Genomic DNA, 17,440 nt, shown 5'->3' with positions numbered 1-17,440 from the left:
TAGAGAGCAGCCAGTAAATATTTGTTTATACATTTAGAAGAGTGGCTAAAGTCTAGTCTGCAACTGTGTTGCAGTTCACATCTGTAATAGTGGGGCCAGCAGCTGGGAAACAGGCATCCGTGCACATCTGTAATGGGTCCAACATATCCAGTGCTAACTGAGAAGGAAAACCCGAAGTCATTAGGAACTTGATGCACCTGTTTTATGAGCTGTTAAAGTTCTCTTTTTCCCTTTCATTTGTCACATTACTTTGGAAAATAAATTTACTCAGTCACAGTAGAAATGGTGCTCTACTGACATTGACACATTGAAGCCTGTCTGGAAATTTTGAAAGCAGACGTTAGGCTGACGTTTCATGAATTTGCTAGTGGATAGACCCCAAGTAACAGGCACAGAAGGAAAGTATTCTAGCAAGCATTTCCAGATAGGTGCTTCAGGCACTTATTGCTATTAAAAAGAAAAAGAAAAAAAAAGGTGCCATCTGTCTATGGGCTGGCTTATCAACAACTCGGCAACATCACTGAGATTAAGTTATTTGATCTCTCCAGGTACTTTGGAATTGTGTTGTTTGAGGTAGAAAAGTTACAATACGCTATGGCAATGCATCCTATTCACTCTGTTTTTCCAGCTCACTGTCCATGTTGATTGCACTGTGTATCATTTTACCTTTTACAACATAAATGTACTAAGGTTTTATTTGACATACCATTTTCCTCACAATCTTCTTAGTTTAGCTAATGCAGGTAATCAACTAACCATTTCTAGATGTCTTCATTTAAAATATGTTGAAAAAAACGTAAGTGGAAGATCTCATCAAAAGGTGGGCTATTATGCCAGGCACAAATTCAGCAATTTCAGCAAAACAACCTGTGTCACATTCATATTATAAGTTCAGGCATTATTAAGAAAGATAGCTGTAAGTGAAATAGAATTTAATATACCAATGACTAGATAGATAAAATATATAAACTGTAATTATTATAATACTATTATAACTTATTATAATTTCCACAGAATTTATAAAAAAGCACTTTGTCAGCGTTACTGCAAAGACATATGTCAGAGAATTGAATGCTGCTTTTATATATTGAATAATTCCTTTTTGCCCTCTTAAGACTGAGGTACTCTCACATTCATTATGTGCACGTGCCATTTGTATTTGACAGACACAGAGGCAATGCTGAACCCTTTATTGGAGTTTAATTTGGTAAAGTAACAAATAATCATGTATCCCATTCAAGTCTCACATGGTCCCTTGGTTTGTGCCTCACCTTTGCCCCCCTTCAAGGCTGATATGCCAATATGGGAAGACCTTTCTCCCTTGAGGACTTCTCCCATCTGCTCCATACCCAGGCTGTCTGCTTCAGTGGACTAGCAGAAATTGCTTAACACTTTTCTGGCAGACTCAATACTGCCAGGTGTTTCTTATAAGTGCTGCCAGTCTATAAAGCTGGGACTGTGGTTTCTGCTGCTACTCAGAAGAATTGCTTGAAGATGTAGAACTATAAGAGACAAAAAAAGCAATCTGTGACTACCAGAGTTTCTGTTTACTCAGTTCTCTGTGTCACTTCCTTAAAAATTACAAGGAATTTGATGTTGTGATTGCACCTGGCTTAGGCACCGGTCTATATCCTTAGGCTGTGCGGATCCCAAAGGATGCACCTGTTTATAGTATCTGAAATTACCTGGCATGAGGCCTTACCTTGGCTGTACCTCTGATATATCCCTTATGCAAATGTCTAAAAGAATAGAGGCATAAATTTGCTGCTTAGTAATGACATATTGTTGAGCGTCAAAAGGAACATACAGTTTTTAGCCCAGTAGCACTGAATATCTTCTGTTGCAGAAATTCTTCTGGATGCCTTAATAGACAAAGGTGCATTTTCCTATGGAAGTTAACAGTGAGTCTAAGCACATGTCAGGGCTTTCCTAATGAAGCGTCTGATTCATTGCTTAGGTAATGCCTCACATACGTGACCTGTGCTGCTGTGACAGTAATGAAAATTATGATGGGATGCTTCTTCCATTTAGCTTTACTGTCAGGAGGGTCACCTTTCCTTAGCAGGAATTTTTCTGAGTCCACATTGCATCTGGTGTAACAAATTCATTCCTAAGTCCAGACTGTGAACCCAGTCAGGTTGCTGGAGAAACTAGTAGCTGTATATTTGTGCTTAGTCCTTTTTGTGGATGAAAAAAAAAGGCACAAAGTTTTGAGGTGCACTCTGTGTGAATTGAGCTAGACTTCAGTAATTCAGTCACTGGAAGTTTGCCTGCATTGTCTATACCTAAGATAACTCCTAGCAAATGAGACAAGTTATAACAATATCCATTATTTCATAATCTGTGCATTGCATCTCTCATAAAATTCTGCATGTTTGCATTATTTCATATTTTTGCCAGTTAATTTGTGTTTTCTATCCATGTTCAATTTGCATTCATTAACTCATAGTTTGCTGGTAAGTGTGTTCTTTCTATACATGTTCAAAGAAATTCTTTAATTCAATTTCTCTGTTTCTTCTCATACAGTCTCACAGCCAGATATGCAACTCAGTCTAATCACAGTGGAATTGCAACCAGTCAAAAAAAGACTTCTAGGTCAGTTAAATATCTCTAATTTATTGCTTGTTAGTGATAGTCAAGCAAGTATATGCCCATTGATATTTTATCCTTTGGACATAAGCAGACATTAAACAATGTGTATTTATGTTATGCGTGCAAGCTTTGCAACGATGAGCTTTGCCACCGGAAAGCCTTGTATGGACTGGAAGGAGCTGATTTGTACTGTATATTAGTAATATTTCTGGTTGTTATGTATCCTGCATCTTTGTATCCTGCATGTAAAACATTGGATGTGAAGGATTAGTTGGTGATTTTAGTGCTCTCCACTCTCTGGCTCAAATCTTTACTTTAGTCATGAGTGAAAAGAGGTTTGGGAGTCCATCCCAATTCCTACTAGCTGTCTTGCATGTGTCGCAAACCCACCTGAGAAGCTGAGTTCACAGAGCCAAGTTCATACAGAAGCGAAATAGAGCAGAAAAAAAGAACCACTTCCAAGCCTTCTGCTCTGTTAAGAGTAGCCTGCACACAGTCCCCACTAATGAGATGCTTTGTTTTGGCAGTGAATTTGACAGAGCTGTGTGTAGGAGCTGCCCTGCTTCAGATTTCATCAGTACTTTTACTTTATCACTTCCATGAGCACTAAAATCTACAAGCCAGATTGCAGAAGAAAGAAACTGAGGTCTAAAGCTTAATCTTGTTTCTAGCTTTTTATTGTGGGGGATAATTAATGTGTTCATTAATTATACCTTTGCTGTACAGTTCATTGGTGAGAACAATGAACTCTAAATTGCATAATCTACAGTAAAGATTGCATTTTGCAGTATAGCGCACTAACACGATTTGAGTTGCTGGTGATAGCTTGGAATGAGCTATACCACGGTCCAGTTGCTTTGCACCTGCATTTATAGGTCTTCAGTTTTCCTTATTGCTGATGCTCCTGTCTTGTCCACATTCAACTTGTCGGGGTTAACAGTCTTATTGTCTAATACTTTAAATCTGTGGCAGTGTTTCCGAAGGCTTTTCAGAGGTATGTGACTTGTCCCTTATTTGTTATTCTCCTCTTTGCATTTCCTTAGCTGCTTAACATGATTCTGCAAGAGCAATTTTAAACCTGAATTCAATTAAAAAAGACAGCAAATGAGGTAAACTGGAAAGTGTGTAGAGCAAATGACCTCATGTATAATGTGCTTACTGTGGCAAGTTCTCGAATTCTGGCATGCAGAATATATGCAGTAGTATTTTATATTTTAACAGAAGAGATGAGTTTCCAGTGTTGCACATGCCTTCTCATTGCTTTTTTCATTACCTTTGACAAGCGATCTCAGGGCTCTTACTGCCTGTCAAATTAGGGTAATGAGAAGGAGCAAATGGATTTTTAAGTTTGTTTTAGTGCATTCTTCAGGGAACAGAAGATCACTCATATTCATGGGTCATGGTAAAGGTTAGCATGCGTACAGCTGCAGAACAGAGACAGTCTGCTCTGGGCTCGACACAGAGACTAGCAGGGCAGGCTGGCGGCCAGAATGAGCCATAAAAATAGCTAATGGATTAGCTCTCTGAGGCTTAAATTGGTAAAGGAAGAGAATATGGAGCTGTTTACATATGTTTGCTAATGAAAATAAAATTATTTGAACCTGTTATACAAGTATATTAAACAGAAAAAAAGTTTGGAAGAAATCTAACATTTTGTAATTCTTTGTAACATGGTTTTTTCTCCCTTCTTATGCTGCTTTTTTGTAATATAGTGAAACTGTCAGAATTCGATAACTCTGGTATAATTTGTATTGCCACTATTAAAATCATCATATCATTCCAATAGGTGAGAAACAGAAGAGAGATATTCCTCTCGTATGGCAAAAGCCTCTTGCTGATCCCGGCATTTCATTTTGTCTATCAGATAACAAAACTGGAAAGCTGTGGGGGTACCCACAAAGATGCTGCAGAAAGTTTGAAGTAAGCAGGTATTAAAGAATCTTATATCAGAGAACAGATGCAGGCAGAGAAAGGATGTAGGCTTACAGATGCCAGGGACAAGAGTCTACACCTTTTTTCTTAGCATGGCCACACAGTAAGGTTCAGATGGTGGCAGCAAATACTTACAAATGAACTGTATAGTCTACATGATATGCTTCTATCTGAAAGGTATATATGCATCCGTAACATCTAGGTCGAACATATATTATCAATCTTTTTCATTTAAAATAATAAGGTGGAAGTTCTTTAGCCAATAGCCCTCTGAAAAATAACCAAAGATGACAACTAAAAAGCTAGCTTTTATGCTAAACATAGCTGTGAAACCTTTACTAGAGTAAGAGATACAAAATATTTCTCAAATATGTATTGTTATGCTTTCTAATCAATTTCTGTAACATTTCTCTTCAAAAGTGACAGATTTAAATAGAAGTTGATATTGCACTTTAATGCTTTTTTAGGGTGAATCAGTTTTAGCAATGTTAATGGCAAATGCAAAGCATCTTCTTACATGTCTTGTGACTCTAGAAAGCATCTTTTCCCTTTTGTGTGCGTAAGGATAAGCTTTTATTTGCATTTGTGGAGTCTAACTAATTTGAACCCTCCTGTTCATTGTTGCTTACCTGAAATTGTTCTTTTCAGTTGTTGGTTTTAAATTCTGGTCTGATATTTGCATACAGCCTCCTATTTACATTGCATTACATAAAGTGATGTGGCTTCTGATTATACCATTCCAGGCTTCCAGGACCCTCAAGGGTGCCAGCTGCAGGCAGCAGTACCAAAGTCCAGGGAGCTTCTAATTTAAATCGGAGAAGCCAGAGCTTTAACAGCATTGACAAAAACAAACCTCCACAATATGCAAACGGAAATGAAAAAGGTAAGTGATTAAAAGTTACTAAGCTTACTTTATATAACATACAAGAGGCAAAAAACCCCCAAAAAAACCAAAAACAAAACACCAAAAGAACCCATCCACAAGGGTTAAAGAAGTTAATTCAATATTTAGACTTGGTAAGGAAGACCCAAGAAGATAGGGTTCTCTACCTGTAGTAGAGTTGGGATTAAAGGTCAGAACTGAAAACTTTCAATAAGTTATATTTTATCCCTCTTTGATGAAAATATCACTGGGTGACTGTTCTGAAGTAAAAATGAATCCATATTGGATGCCTATAATCTTGGACCATATTCAGGTCTACTCATACCCAAAGGAAGCTGCCATAATTTTCAGGGGACTTTGTGTCTTAGCCTCTAATGGAGAAGACTCAGAATATTATACTTGCATCAGGCTATTACATGCATCCATTCCTTCAGAACCTTACCTAGTATATATATGTCTGAGTAGAGTATTGGAAATTAAGTCAAATGTAATGAAATTTTACAGGGATTTGAGTTCAGTGTTCATGTTTTATTGCCTCCTTTAAATATGAACTTCTATTATGGAAACAGAGTTCCCTGGGTCCTTCCGTTTCTCCCACCCTGACACTGTTTTCCTGGAAAAATGTGCCTCTTCAGGCTTTATCTCAGAAAGAATAATGTAAAAATTCAGCTTTCTGAGTTGTGTAACTAATCCATCCCCTTCCCCCCCTTCTTTCTCCCTTTGTGTAATGAACAGCATTTTATTCATATCTCTGGGTTAGAATACAGTTGAAAATGATACAATATACATAGTACCCATTTGCATCCTTGGGGTCTGTGGGAGGAACAAGTATGCAGTGAATGTTCTTCATCCAAGCAACAGGCAGCTATCCAGATTTTTTTTACAAAATTCTGATGAACACACTTTGCCCCTAGCTGTATCTGAAGATATAAAACAATCCTTTCAATAGTTATTTCTTTATTTTCACTATCAGGGTTGAATGTTTTAGATGGTTCTATGGTGGGATTTATTTTATCAAGGACTTATTTATGGCGAGACATCCAGGCTAAAACTAGAAAGAGATCAGAGTGAAAGCTGAACAGACACTGTATAGGTCACAAATACGATAGTGAAGTTTTGAAGTAGATGTGGCTGCTTGAGTGAAGGTATGTACAGCAGTTTAGGTTTTAGAATTGCTTCATAATGTTGACATAAGTTTGCTGCTGAAATATGTGAGAGTGAAATGACTCAAGGTGAGCCATGCTTGTAGACATTAATACTCTTAAATCATTACTTGGAAACTGTCTTTTGACTCCTTAGGTTTGCACTGCATTACAAATGTGTGTGGCTTTTTTGCATGATGGTTTTCTTCACTTTCCCATTTCTTTACAGCAGAGAATGAGAACCTTGATGAGATTTTTAGTGAAGTCATTACTTGCGAGAGGATAAGGGGTGGCTTTGTTTGCATATAATCATTCAACTCATTTTACAGGATATAGAAAATGTAATGTTGCATAACTACAGAGTACTATCTTTGAGAGGTTTCTGTCTGCTTTTTTTTCTTTCTTTCAAAACAGCAGAATCGATGGAAGAACATTGATTTTACACGAGAATATAAATCAAATACAAGTTTGGTTTAGAGTATAAAGCAGAAGTTAATTACAGAAAATTACTCTGTGAGTGCAAAGATAACAAAGTGATATTTTTTTATAATACCCTAAATAAACACAGGAGAACCTGTATTTGAATTCACCATGCTACTTATTTGTCTAAAGGGAAGAAAAATTGAACCATACTATATTTTCATTTTAATTATTATAGTGGCTAATTTTTTAACATTACCATGAAATTTGTAAGTAGTCTTTTGATGCTTTTTTGAAGTATTTGAGGATGTTCTATGACCTGAGTTTTTCAAATAACTTGTTTAGGAAAAAACTTCAGCACTCACAATAGTAACGGTAATAATAACAAACACCTCTTTAAAAAAAAGTGTCACTATACATTGAAAATCTGATTTTTCCTTACAGTGTGACACACAATAAACCTTACATTTCAAATTTTGCTTCTGATGCAGATGCATGGAGCAAAATAACTTTAATAGCTTCCATTGAATGGATATACAGTCCATACACTCTAATTTCTGAGACACAGATCATACAGTAAATAGCTTGTAATTCTGCATGAGTGTTGCATAAACTGAAGTGGAAAAAGAGGCGACTTGTTCTAGGTAAATAGTCATTAGAGGTTGGGATCTCCAGACATTTTCAAGGGCAGACCACTTTTGGTGCATTTCTCTCTGCTGTACACCTTTCTGTATGTGCTATAAGGGGAACTCAGAAAAGTGTTTTGGTTTTTTTTAAACCCAGTTATATGTAATACTTGAAATCCATTCCTGCATAACACAGTTTCCAATTCAGTCACAATGGGGAATGGGTATGTAATCACAGAGTTAGAGGAGACCTGAAGGTGATCCAAAGTAAGATGTGATATTGGTCTTTTATTTAGTATTTCGTTATTTAGTATGTCATTAATGTTATCTCTTTTGAACGTTGCTTAGGGAGTAGTTCACACAGTAAGAAACTTAGCTCTCCTGAGTGAATGCAGCTTTGCTCTTTACTGAGAGCTGCCAGTTTTTACCCACAGGCCCAACTACAGCTGTGACACAGGTAACTGTGTGTAGCTGTGGTTAAGTCAGGAATAGAGAAGGCACCAAACCAATAAACATACCATTAGCTGAAAATCATCTGCAGGGCTTTCGTGAGCTGATCTTTTTTTGTTTTCTTTCCCGGGCTTTGCAGCTTATGGATGGATTTCAAAGAACACATCTGTTTTCCAGGTCACGTCACATCTATATGCTTCTGACTTAATGAAATAAAGATGAAAATAAAACTATGAAAATTAAACTGTTTTAATAAAGTAATTATTCACATTGCTAATAAGGTGGATACCCAGGGCGTTCTTACTCCAGCAAAGAAATTATGTTCTAATTCAAGTCAAATTTTAAAAACAAATACTTACACTTCAGAGGTTAGAAACACTGTATCTGAACAGTAGTAAGGGTCTCTGTGTCATGGAGTTTATTTGCCTGCTTTTCAATATAACTTAATAATTTAAATGGTATGGTGTTTTGCCCAAACTGAGTTTCAACAGTATTTTGTTGTTTTGCCCATACCAGCTCTGAGAAACTCTGTCCTGGAACTCGATTGTCTGATGATGCAAATCATTGTTTATCTGTGGCTGGTTCATACACGTATAGATAATTTGTTTACGTTTTTTCTGGTGCCAGTACTTTGCCAGTTGTCCCTGTTGAAGTTCTCCTGTGCTGTTAGGGGGTAGCCACTTTCTCATGGACAGCTGGAAAGGGACAGTTGAAGAAGCTGAATTTTTTAATCTCACCAGATAAATCTCCCATTCCTCCAAACATCCTTATAGCAATCCCTTGCAGCTCTTCCATTTTCTACTAAACTTTTTTGTTGTGAGTGACTAAAATTGGATACTCTAATCTGGGCATCTACCTCCCACAGAATATTTAGATTATCAGTACTTAACTATGCAGCAATGGGGGAGCTGTTGTCACAGAGGTCCTGTCTTCTCCAACAGTGCAGAACACAGCAAAGGTCACAGCCAAGAAGACAGAGGAGGTTGATTATATATTGGGCCCAAGTTTAACCCCTGAGGTGTCCTTTATTTGTGCAACAGCCTATGAAAAGTGGACTTGAAAATCTCCATTCAGTTGTCACGGTCTTGCTGAGTTCTGGAAGAAATTTCTCTTTTGCACTGAACGGCTGGGGGTTGTTGCTGTTCGGCTTTCTCAGTGCAGGTTGGGCTGAGCTCTGAAGCACTGAGCTCTCAAGCAGAATGCAAAATTGGTTTAATCACAAGCTGATTATGCATTTCAGCAATAAGGGGATTAGGCCCTAAACAGAAGAATGTCTTCTTGTAAAATTTAGTTTATAGAATTATGAAATCCTTGTCATAGGTTGGGTTCACTCTGTATCAACATCACCACAAGGTGGGGACAGATTTCATGTAATGAACAGCTACAGCTAGTCCCAATTGAATGTGCAGAAAGCAACTGATGATGCACAGCTTCAGGTAATGCATTTGGGCTGGTGGGAAAAAATCTTTTTATTCCACATCTTTAAATATACAGACAGGCTTTCAATATATCTTGAGAGCATGCAGTCTGCATTTCTTGTGGAAACATTAAGGATACACTTTAAATTGAAGGTTAAAAGCAAGTTAAACTTCTCTGTAACTTTTTTGATGCTGTTTATGATTTCATAGGGATCAAATAAGTACCACTGTTTCCAGGAACCTGTGGGTTTTTTTCTATATATGTAGCAGAACACACTGTTGATGAAACAGTAAATAGTCTTCTTTTTACAATTTCCCCTCCACCAATGAGTTTAATATTATGTAGCAGGAAATATGGCAAGGCATACATTCTTCTTTTTAATCAGAACACTTTTTTTTCTCTCTCATGTAGTGAAACTAATAGCCTGAAGCCATACAAATGTAACACAATTAATACAACAGAGTGCAGTGGCATCCTGCTGTTCACAGATTGTTACATGTATTCTGCATTAGCTTTGCATATTCTTATGGTGAATTGTTCTTCTGCAAAACTATTGGGATAGCTAAAGACCCCAATCCTCTTGTGTAATTAAGGCAAGCTTAGTGCAAGGCAAGATGTGTGCCAGAAAGTCCTGTGCACATCCAGTCCTGGGCTAACAGCCACAGGGCTGATCCCTGGTATAAATTAAGGAAACCTGAGGGCTGCAGTAATTTCCAACAGCTGTTGTTGGCTCCAGGCTCTCTTCCATGATCTGAGGCTCACCAGAAAATAGGAGGGGCCCAGCCACAATTCCTGCCTTGGTCACAATGGAGGGATCTGTTTTGCAGCTGCCCATGTTCATGGTGCTACCTGGAGCCTCGGGAGTAAGCCATAACCTCACCTGCCCCCAAAAAATATGTTGAGGCAACCCGTACCAGTTAACGTTTTCTTGCCTCATAACTGGATGGAGCAGACTTGTTTGAAACCTTCTGTGAAGGTAAACTGAGCTCATTTAGCACTTGCTAATGGGACTTGCATATCAGGCTGAGGAACACATGAAAAACTCTGGGAGATGGAATTATACAGCATCTGTTGAAGGTGGAGGTGATTGGCCTGCTGAGGTCCAGTTGTTAGTAGCATTAAGCAAGTAAAGCTGTTACATTTCTGTCATGTTATTTTTTTTCAGATTTTTTAAAATTATTATTTTTAAACTAGAACTTCTTAATGCTCTTTAGAGAAGTAAATTTTGCTATGTTTGCATTCTCTTTGTTAAAGGAAAAACAGCTCCCCTTCAGGATGCTCAGAATGCTCTTTCCTATGTGTATTAGTGGCCTTCAGACCTCCAGGTGGGGTAGTCTAATCTGTACAAGGACCTTAGGGCTGAGACTGCAAAAATGAAAATGAAGCATAACTTCAAAACCCTGCACTGAAGGGACAAATGTCTTCAGTGTCCTCATCTACTATATTATTCAGACGGGGGCCCCAAGGCATGACTTTGGCTCCATGTGTGTATGCAACGCATCAAGTACTCTTTTTGCCTTTACATGAACTATACTTGCATTGCGTGTTTCATAGGCTTTCTTGTAGTACTGAATTTGATATACTATATAGGCAGGCTTACACCTAATTTACTGGCAATGCCGAGAATGAATGGCAAGACAAGATAGATACACTAAGAGGAAATATGTCATCTGCTGAAATAGCTATGTACCACATATGTGAGTGCCATTACCACTTCATTTCTCTGATGCTCCAGAGCAATACTGTTTAGATGCTCAGGTATGTCTTGGAAATCTGAGCTTGATACAGAAGAGCTTAACCCTTTTGTGCATTCGTCTGTTTTGCTTAATAAGGCTAGATGACTTTCTTGAAAATCATGGTTGTGAAATAGCACAGTTTTATTATTGCAGAAGGGTCTTGTTCTCCTTCATTCTGAAGATTTCCTCAAGGTCCTGAATGATGTAAATGTAGTGAAGGTACCAGAGCCATGTAAATGAGCCTTCTGTACCTACTTGAGCTTCAGGCCCAAAACAGCTATCATTGGTTGCTGTACCCATGTAGATATCACCGTAACTTTCAAGTACTGACACTGGTGAAATTGTTAATATTTTTTTTCCCACCTATGAAAGTGCACTGGAGTAAGTTCCTTAAGTCAGCTACTAGAGGTTGTTAACTGTACTTAAAACAAAAAAAAAACCACAGTGACTTGCCATTTTTTTGCTTTTGTGAATATTGATTGTATCCATTTAATTTCAGTATTACTCAGTCCTCCTCCTCCCACCCAAAACCTCAGCTTTCTAGCACATATTTTGCTTTCACTAAACATCAAAATCATCTTTCTCTGGTTTTGTTTTTCTTCCAATATTGTAGCATTCTTTTCTTCTTCCATTTCTCAGTATTCTATTATTAACAAGTGACTGGAAGAATTTCTTTATGACTGATTAAAGATAAAATCTTTAAATAGGAAGATTTAATTTGCATAATGAAATGGTTACAAGGAAGGTGTTTCCAAGGCTTTCTTGAGCTCATAGAAGTATTGCACAACACTGTGATGGGCAGGGGGGAGGCATTTCAGTTAGCATACTTCATGTTCCATGCACATGTAAATTATATTTATTATAAATCACATGTGTTTTAAATGCCAGAGGAGTGTGGTATCACTTTCAAGCAGGAGATGGGAGAATAACTGTACCATTATGGTTCTTTCTGGTTTTTAAGCAGATTCACCAAAAGGCCCTCACCCATCTGCAGGCATGAATGGAAATGTGCAGCATCCCACCAGCACCGGGCAGCAGCAGGTCTCTGCCATACCCTCTCCAAGTGCCAGCAAGCCATGGCGCAGCAAATCCATGAATGTCAAACACAGCGCAACCTCTACCATGCTGTCCGTGAAGCAGCCTAGTCCTGCAACCTCCCCTACTCCATCTTCAGACAGGCTCAAACCACCCCCTTCCGAAGGTGTGAAGCCCCCTTCATCTGGACAAAAATCTATGCTGGAAAAATTCAAGCTGGTTAATGCTAGGACTGCTCTGAGACCTCCTTTGTCACTGAGCTCAGGACCCAGTGACAGTGGGAGAGAGGATGATACCTTTTCAGAGTGTGGTGAAATGGATGTCTTAAGTGGTGGGGTGAACAGTGGCGGCTCCACAAGTAGCAGTCCTAAAGTATCACCGAAATTAACCCCTCCAAAAGCTGGAAGCAAAAATCTCAGCAATAAAAAGTCTTTGCTACAGCCAAAGGACAAAGAGGAAAAGAACAGGGACAAAAATAAAGTTTGCACTGAGAAAACAGTCAAGGAAGAGAAGGACCAGGTCACTGAAACATCTACAAAGAAGAGCTCAAAAATTGCAAGCTTAATCCCAAAGGGAAGCAAGACAACAGCAGCCAAGAAGGAAAGTTTAATACCATCTTCTAGTGGGATCCCAAAGCCTGGATCAAAGATGCCAACAGCAAAGCAGAGCGCTTCATCCGCATGTACGGGAAGTAAGGAGGCTGAGAAACTGAGGACTACAAAAGGAAACCAGACCCAATCAACACCAAAATCTCAACTTAGTGAGAAGGCTTCTCCTTCCTCTGGTCTGGCTTCTTCTGAAGGGAAAGAACCAAGTGCAGCTCTTACCCCAGGGTCCTCTGCAGCTCTGTCGGCCTCAATGGCTGCAAGCAGTGGCCAAGGCACAGGAAATGGTGTTGTCCAGCTTCCTCAACAACAGCAATACAGCCACCCCAACACTGCCACAGTAGCTCCTTTCATATATAGGTAAGGTCATGGAGGGAAACTGGGTTTGTGTTACCATTTAGGAAGAGAGCTAAAACAGATAGAGCAATGGTGGATCATGCTGCTATGTGTTTTATCTCCCAGTTTCTGTCACAGCATCAAGCATGTGTTTTCCTAATATTATTTTTAAATTAATGTTACTGTATAAATAATTTCTTGCAAGAACTCTGAGTCTCTACCTTGTACAAAAGCAATCCGTTGTAAATATTTGCCATTTAAAAATCAGGATGTTTTGATTAATAATGCAAATCACATGATACATTCCCTGTGCTGCTTCTGAAAGGTCACAGATGAGTCAGGTTTCTAGTGAGAATATTCTTGTTCACAATTTAAGAACCTCAACATTTATTTGCTGATATTCAATAATATTTGCTTAAAACACACAGTTATCTTAAAAAATCCTAAAATAAACTGCTGACATTTTCAGTTACAGTTACGTGTATCAAACTTTGCCTGAATTTATTTTGCTGTATGATAGAGAAGCTGAGAGATTTCATTCTTGTACAGCTCAGAAGACAGAGTAAGTGTAGAAAGACTGGCAGGCTGGTTTGAGTAATGATTTCAGATGTCAGCTGTTGGAGGACTTTAGCCTCAGTTGTGGGCAAACTTAACATCTGATAAAAATGACAAATACATTATTAAGCAAAATATACTGGCAGTTTTTGTTAGTGAGTAGTACTGCAGATAATCTTGGCTAAAGATTAAAGAGGTGCTGAAGCAGGCTCTGAGGGAGTATATATATCATTACACACAAATAAACATAGCTTCAAAACCAATTTGGATGAGTGATAAACTGTTTAAGTAGTTCAGAAAATCATATGGGAGGAGAAAAAGGCGCAATATAGGTTATATTTATTCTAATATGCAGTGGGTAGCCTCTTGAGTTTCAATTAAATGTATCATTGAATGTGCTTAATATGTATGCTTCCATATAACTCTGGAATAATCTCAGTGATACAGACAATTTGCAGCAAGGTACACAGGATGGCCTACATACGTGTTAGGGTGCATATATAAACAGAGAGAAGAAGCAGCTATGCTTTGCCTTTAGATGCATGTGCTATTTAATGGCAATTTTACCACGTATTGATGCCATTTAGTTGCATGATGGAGATATCTTACCATTCTTTTAAGCTCCATCACAAAGCAAAATGTATTTTGAATTTAAAAGGGCGATAAAAGCAAGCATCTTCCAGTAAAATTTGGTATTAATAATTATCTGTTTGCTTCAAACAAACAGCAAAGGAGACTCTTGGAGTTAAATCTCACATGAAAATAAAATTCTCAGAGCCAAGGTCTCATCTCAGAATGCCATAAACCCAGAGTAATAGACCGACTTTGATGAGGTTACTTCAATGTGTATCTCTGTAACTGAGAGCAGAATCTGACCCAAAAATACACAGTGACTACATTAAAATTCTCAAGGGCTCTGTAATAGTACACAATGATTGCATAGAAGAATATAAATATAACCAAGGATAAAATATCCAAGTTTCCAAAGTCAGCGTATTTATTTTTGTGGACATACGGCAAATAGAGTGTGCGTGAAGCTGGGGTATTGTATTTATACTTTCTTGCTCTTAAACATAACTGTTTTCTGAGCGGTCACCACAATTTATAGACAGAATTTTCAGGTGCGCTTGTTAGTTGCTAGGACAGCTGTATAGATCAATGAGTTAATAAAAAATAGTTACCATTCAGACTAAGTTTTTTACAGCTAGAAGGAATATCTAGACTCTGTACATTTGCACTGCAGTCCTTGTAAAAAGTTGCAATATAATTTAGTAACAATACAGGGCATTTTATCCAGGATCCTGCAGAATACTGCAGTACACTGCAATATACTGCTAAGCTGAGTTCAGGCTGTTAACACAAGGATAAGTAAGCTAGTGCTTTTTGTGGTTTTTTTTTCTGATACCTGCAGATATCTTCTACTTTGCTATGTTTGCTTATTACCCAAGAGGATATTACTGTAGATTTGTGGGTAAAATAGAGAGTGCAGTGCTTTAACAGTTATCAACGCTCATGTTTTCAAGGAGTTGTGTATTTTCATTAATGGACGGTAGATAGAAAATACTGTTTTACTAGGAGGTTCTGAAATTATATATTGCACTATTCAGCATTGCATTCTTGGTGCTTTGTCCTATCCGTTATCACATTGTATTTATATGCCTCTTAAACACCATGGCATGGAAATTTATATGGAATTATTATGTCTCTTCAAAGATTAGCAGCAACAGTCAGAGCTGCATTTGAGATAATCTGAATGGGTATAACTCAAATTCTTCTATCCTCCTCAGCAAATGATTAATTTCACAATGCAGTTTTGAATGCGTTATTTACAGCCCCTTATGTGTCCCCTCTGAAGCTGACTGCAGGGTCCAACTGATATAAGGAGGGCTGAAGTAGATGTAATTTAGTTGCCAGAATGATTGATAAGAGAGATACAGCAGGAAAAACAACTAAAGGAAAAGTGTAAGAGACTGTATAATTGTTTAAAGTATACCAGCCACTACTTTAAATTACACATTCTTCTACCTAGACAGAATTGGAGGAAGATGGAAATGGTGCCATCTGCCAGAGTCCCTTAGACTTGTATTGAAATTAGCCATAGAATTTAGTTATCTTCCTAGTGGTGTTTAAGTTCCAGATGGAGAAGAGTAACACAGAAGTTTAGTGCTTACTAGGTTATAGTGAAAACAGAAAAAAAGAGGCATTAGTTAAAAAAAAAACAACCTCTGAATCTCCTACAATATTAGCAACAGAATAACAGCTTAATTGCTCAGTATTGGGAGTTCTTAGCTTTTCTACACATTGCTCAAAAGTGTAATATAACCTGTAATTCCAAATACTTTCTTGTGCAGAGAACAGCCTGATGTATGCAATCGCTGATATATATTTTTTGTGAGCCAAATTGTGTAAGTTTGTGTTACTTCCATAAAATGGGAAACATAACTAATAGACTCAGGAGTAACACAAATGTCACCTCACTCCATGGAGCAAATCCTTAGCTGATCCTTAGCTGATGTAAATCATCATAACCCTACAGGACGTATGTGATACGTTGGCAATTAACATTTGCTGTGGATTTGCTCAAACACTAAAGGAATATTTCAATAGGGGAACACTGAGTTGTAACTGGACGCATGTACTGCAGTTCAGTTTTATTTTATTGACTTCTCCAGTAATTGCTGTAGGAGCTTAGCAGGTCTCTTTTGCATGGCTGGCATATAGATCCTGAAGTGCCCAAATCCCTGTGGTGCTCAGGAGTTGCTTATTGCCTGAAATGCTGAAAGTATAGAAACTACTGAAGAGAATTAGCTGACCGCTCATCATCCTGAGCAGCGCTTCTATGTTGTGCATTGCTTAAATTTCAGTTCTTCAGCTAAATCCGTAGTTTAATGATGGTAACATCTGGAAGAAGTTTCAGCACTGTCTGAATTAAGACCTCACAGAGATAGTCTTTCAGTGTCAATGCTGGACTACAAAAAACAGTTTGGCACTCCTTTTGCCCCTTAAGAATAAGAAACTGGTAACTTCAGCTATTTAATAGATGGGTATAGAGAAGATGGAGCCAGACTCTTCTCTGAAATGCAGGATGATAGGATGAGAGGTAACAGCTGCAGTCACAGTGGGGGAGATGCTGATTAAAAGTTAGAAAAAATATTTTTACCTTGAGGGTGGTGAAACACTGGCGCAGGCTACCCAGAGAGGTTGTGGAGTTTCTGTCCCCAGACCGTTTCAAGACTCAACCAAAAGAGACCCTGAGAAACTTAATGTAACCACACCTGCTTTGAGCAGGTCATTGGACCAGAGGCCATCTAGAAAGTCTTTCTGATCTAAATTACTTTGTGATTCTGTGAGGACTAAAGTGTTCACTAGATAGAGGCAGAGAAAGGAAATACCAGTATAACAAATTAACGTGTTACCAGGTACTAAAATCTTTTTCCTATCATCTCCTTTCCTATATGGTAATTGAAATAATTCTATTACCAGAGCATAGCTTCAAGGGTGCATGGGAAGTGCAGAGCTGTGACAGATGGGGACGAGGATATAATCTGGTTGCACCTCTGGAGGCACAATGAAATTCAATTCCAGCTGCCTGTTCAGGATGTTTTTATACTGGCTTAGGGAAAAAAATTAAACTACTCTTCAAGGATCCTGCAAACACAGCATCTGCAGGGTTTGTTGAAGCCATATTTATGTCCAACGTTAACAACTA

General features: G+C 38.1%; 1 protein-coding gene across 5 annotated transcripts in view; it reads left to right on the top strand.

Moving 5' to 3' along the window:
• NAV3 (neuron navigator 3) overlaps positions 1 to 17,440 on the top strand; it is a 409,880-nt gene that overhangs the window by 261,927 nt on the left and 130,513 nt on the right. For 4 of the 5 annotated variants that reach the window (XM_075080754.1, XM_075080753.1, XM_075080752.1 and 1 more), the window contains exons 6-8: positions 2,527 to 2,595; positions 5,268 to 5,407; positions 12,162 to 13,200. In XM_075080754.1, the coding sequence (XP_074936855.1) occupies positions 2,527 to 2,595; positions 5,268 to 5,407; positions 12,162 to 13,200 (1,248 nt within the window). The remainder of the gene's footprint in view (positions 1 to 2,526; positions 2,596 to 5,267; positions 5,408 to 12,161; positions 13,201 to 17,440) is intronic. The other variant, XM_075080751.1, reaches the window with a different exon arrangement.

Source organism: Phalacrocorax aristotelis, chromosome 1 (genome assembly GCF_949628215.1).
Source record: "Phalacrocorax aristotelis chromosome 1, bGulAri2.1, whole genome shotgun sequence".
In the NCBI taxonomy this organism is placed as follows: domain Eukaryota; kingdom Metazoa; phylum Chordata; class Aves; order Suliformes; family Phalacrocoracidae; genus Phalacrocorax; species Phalacrocorax aristotelis.
Note: the sequence above shows the minus strand (reverse complement) of the source record. Positions and strands in the feature narration are given on the sequence as shown.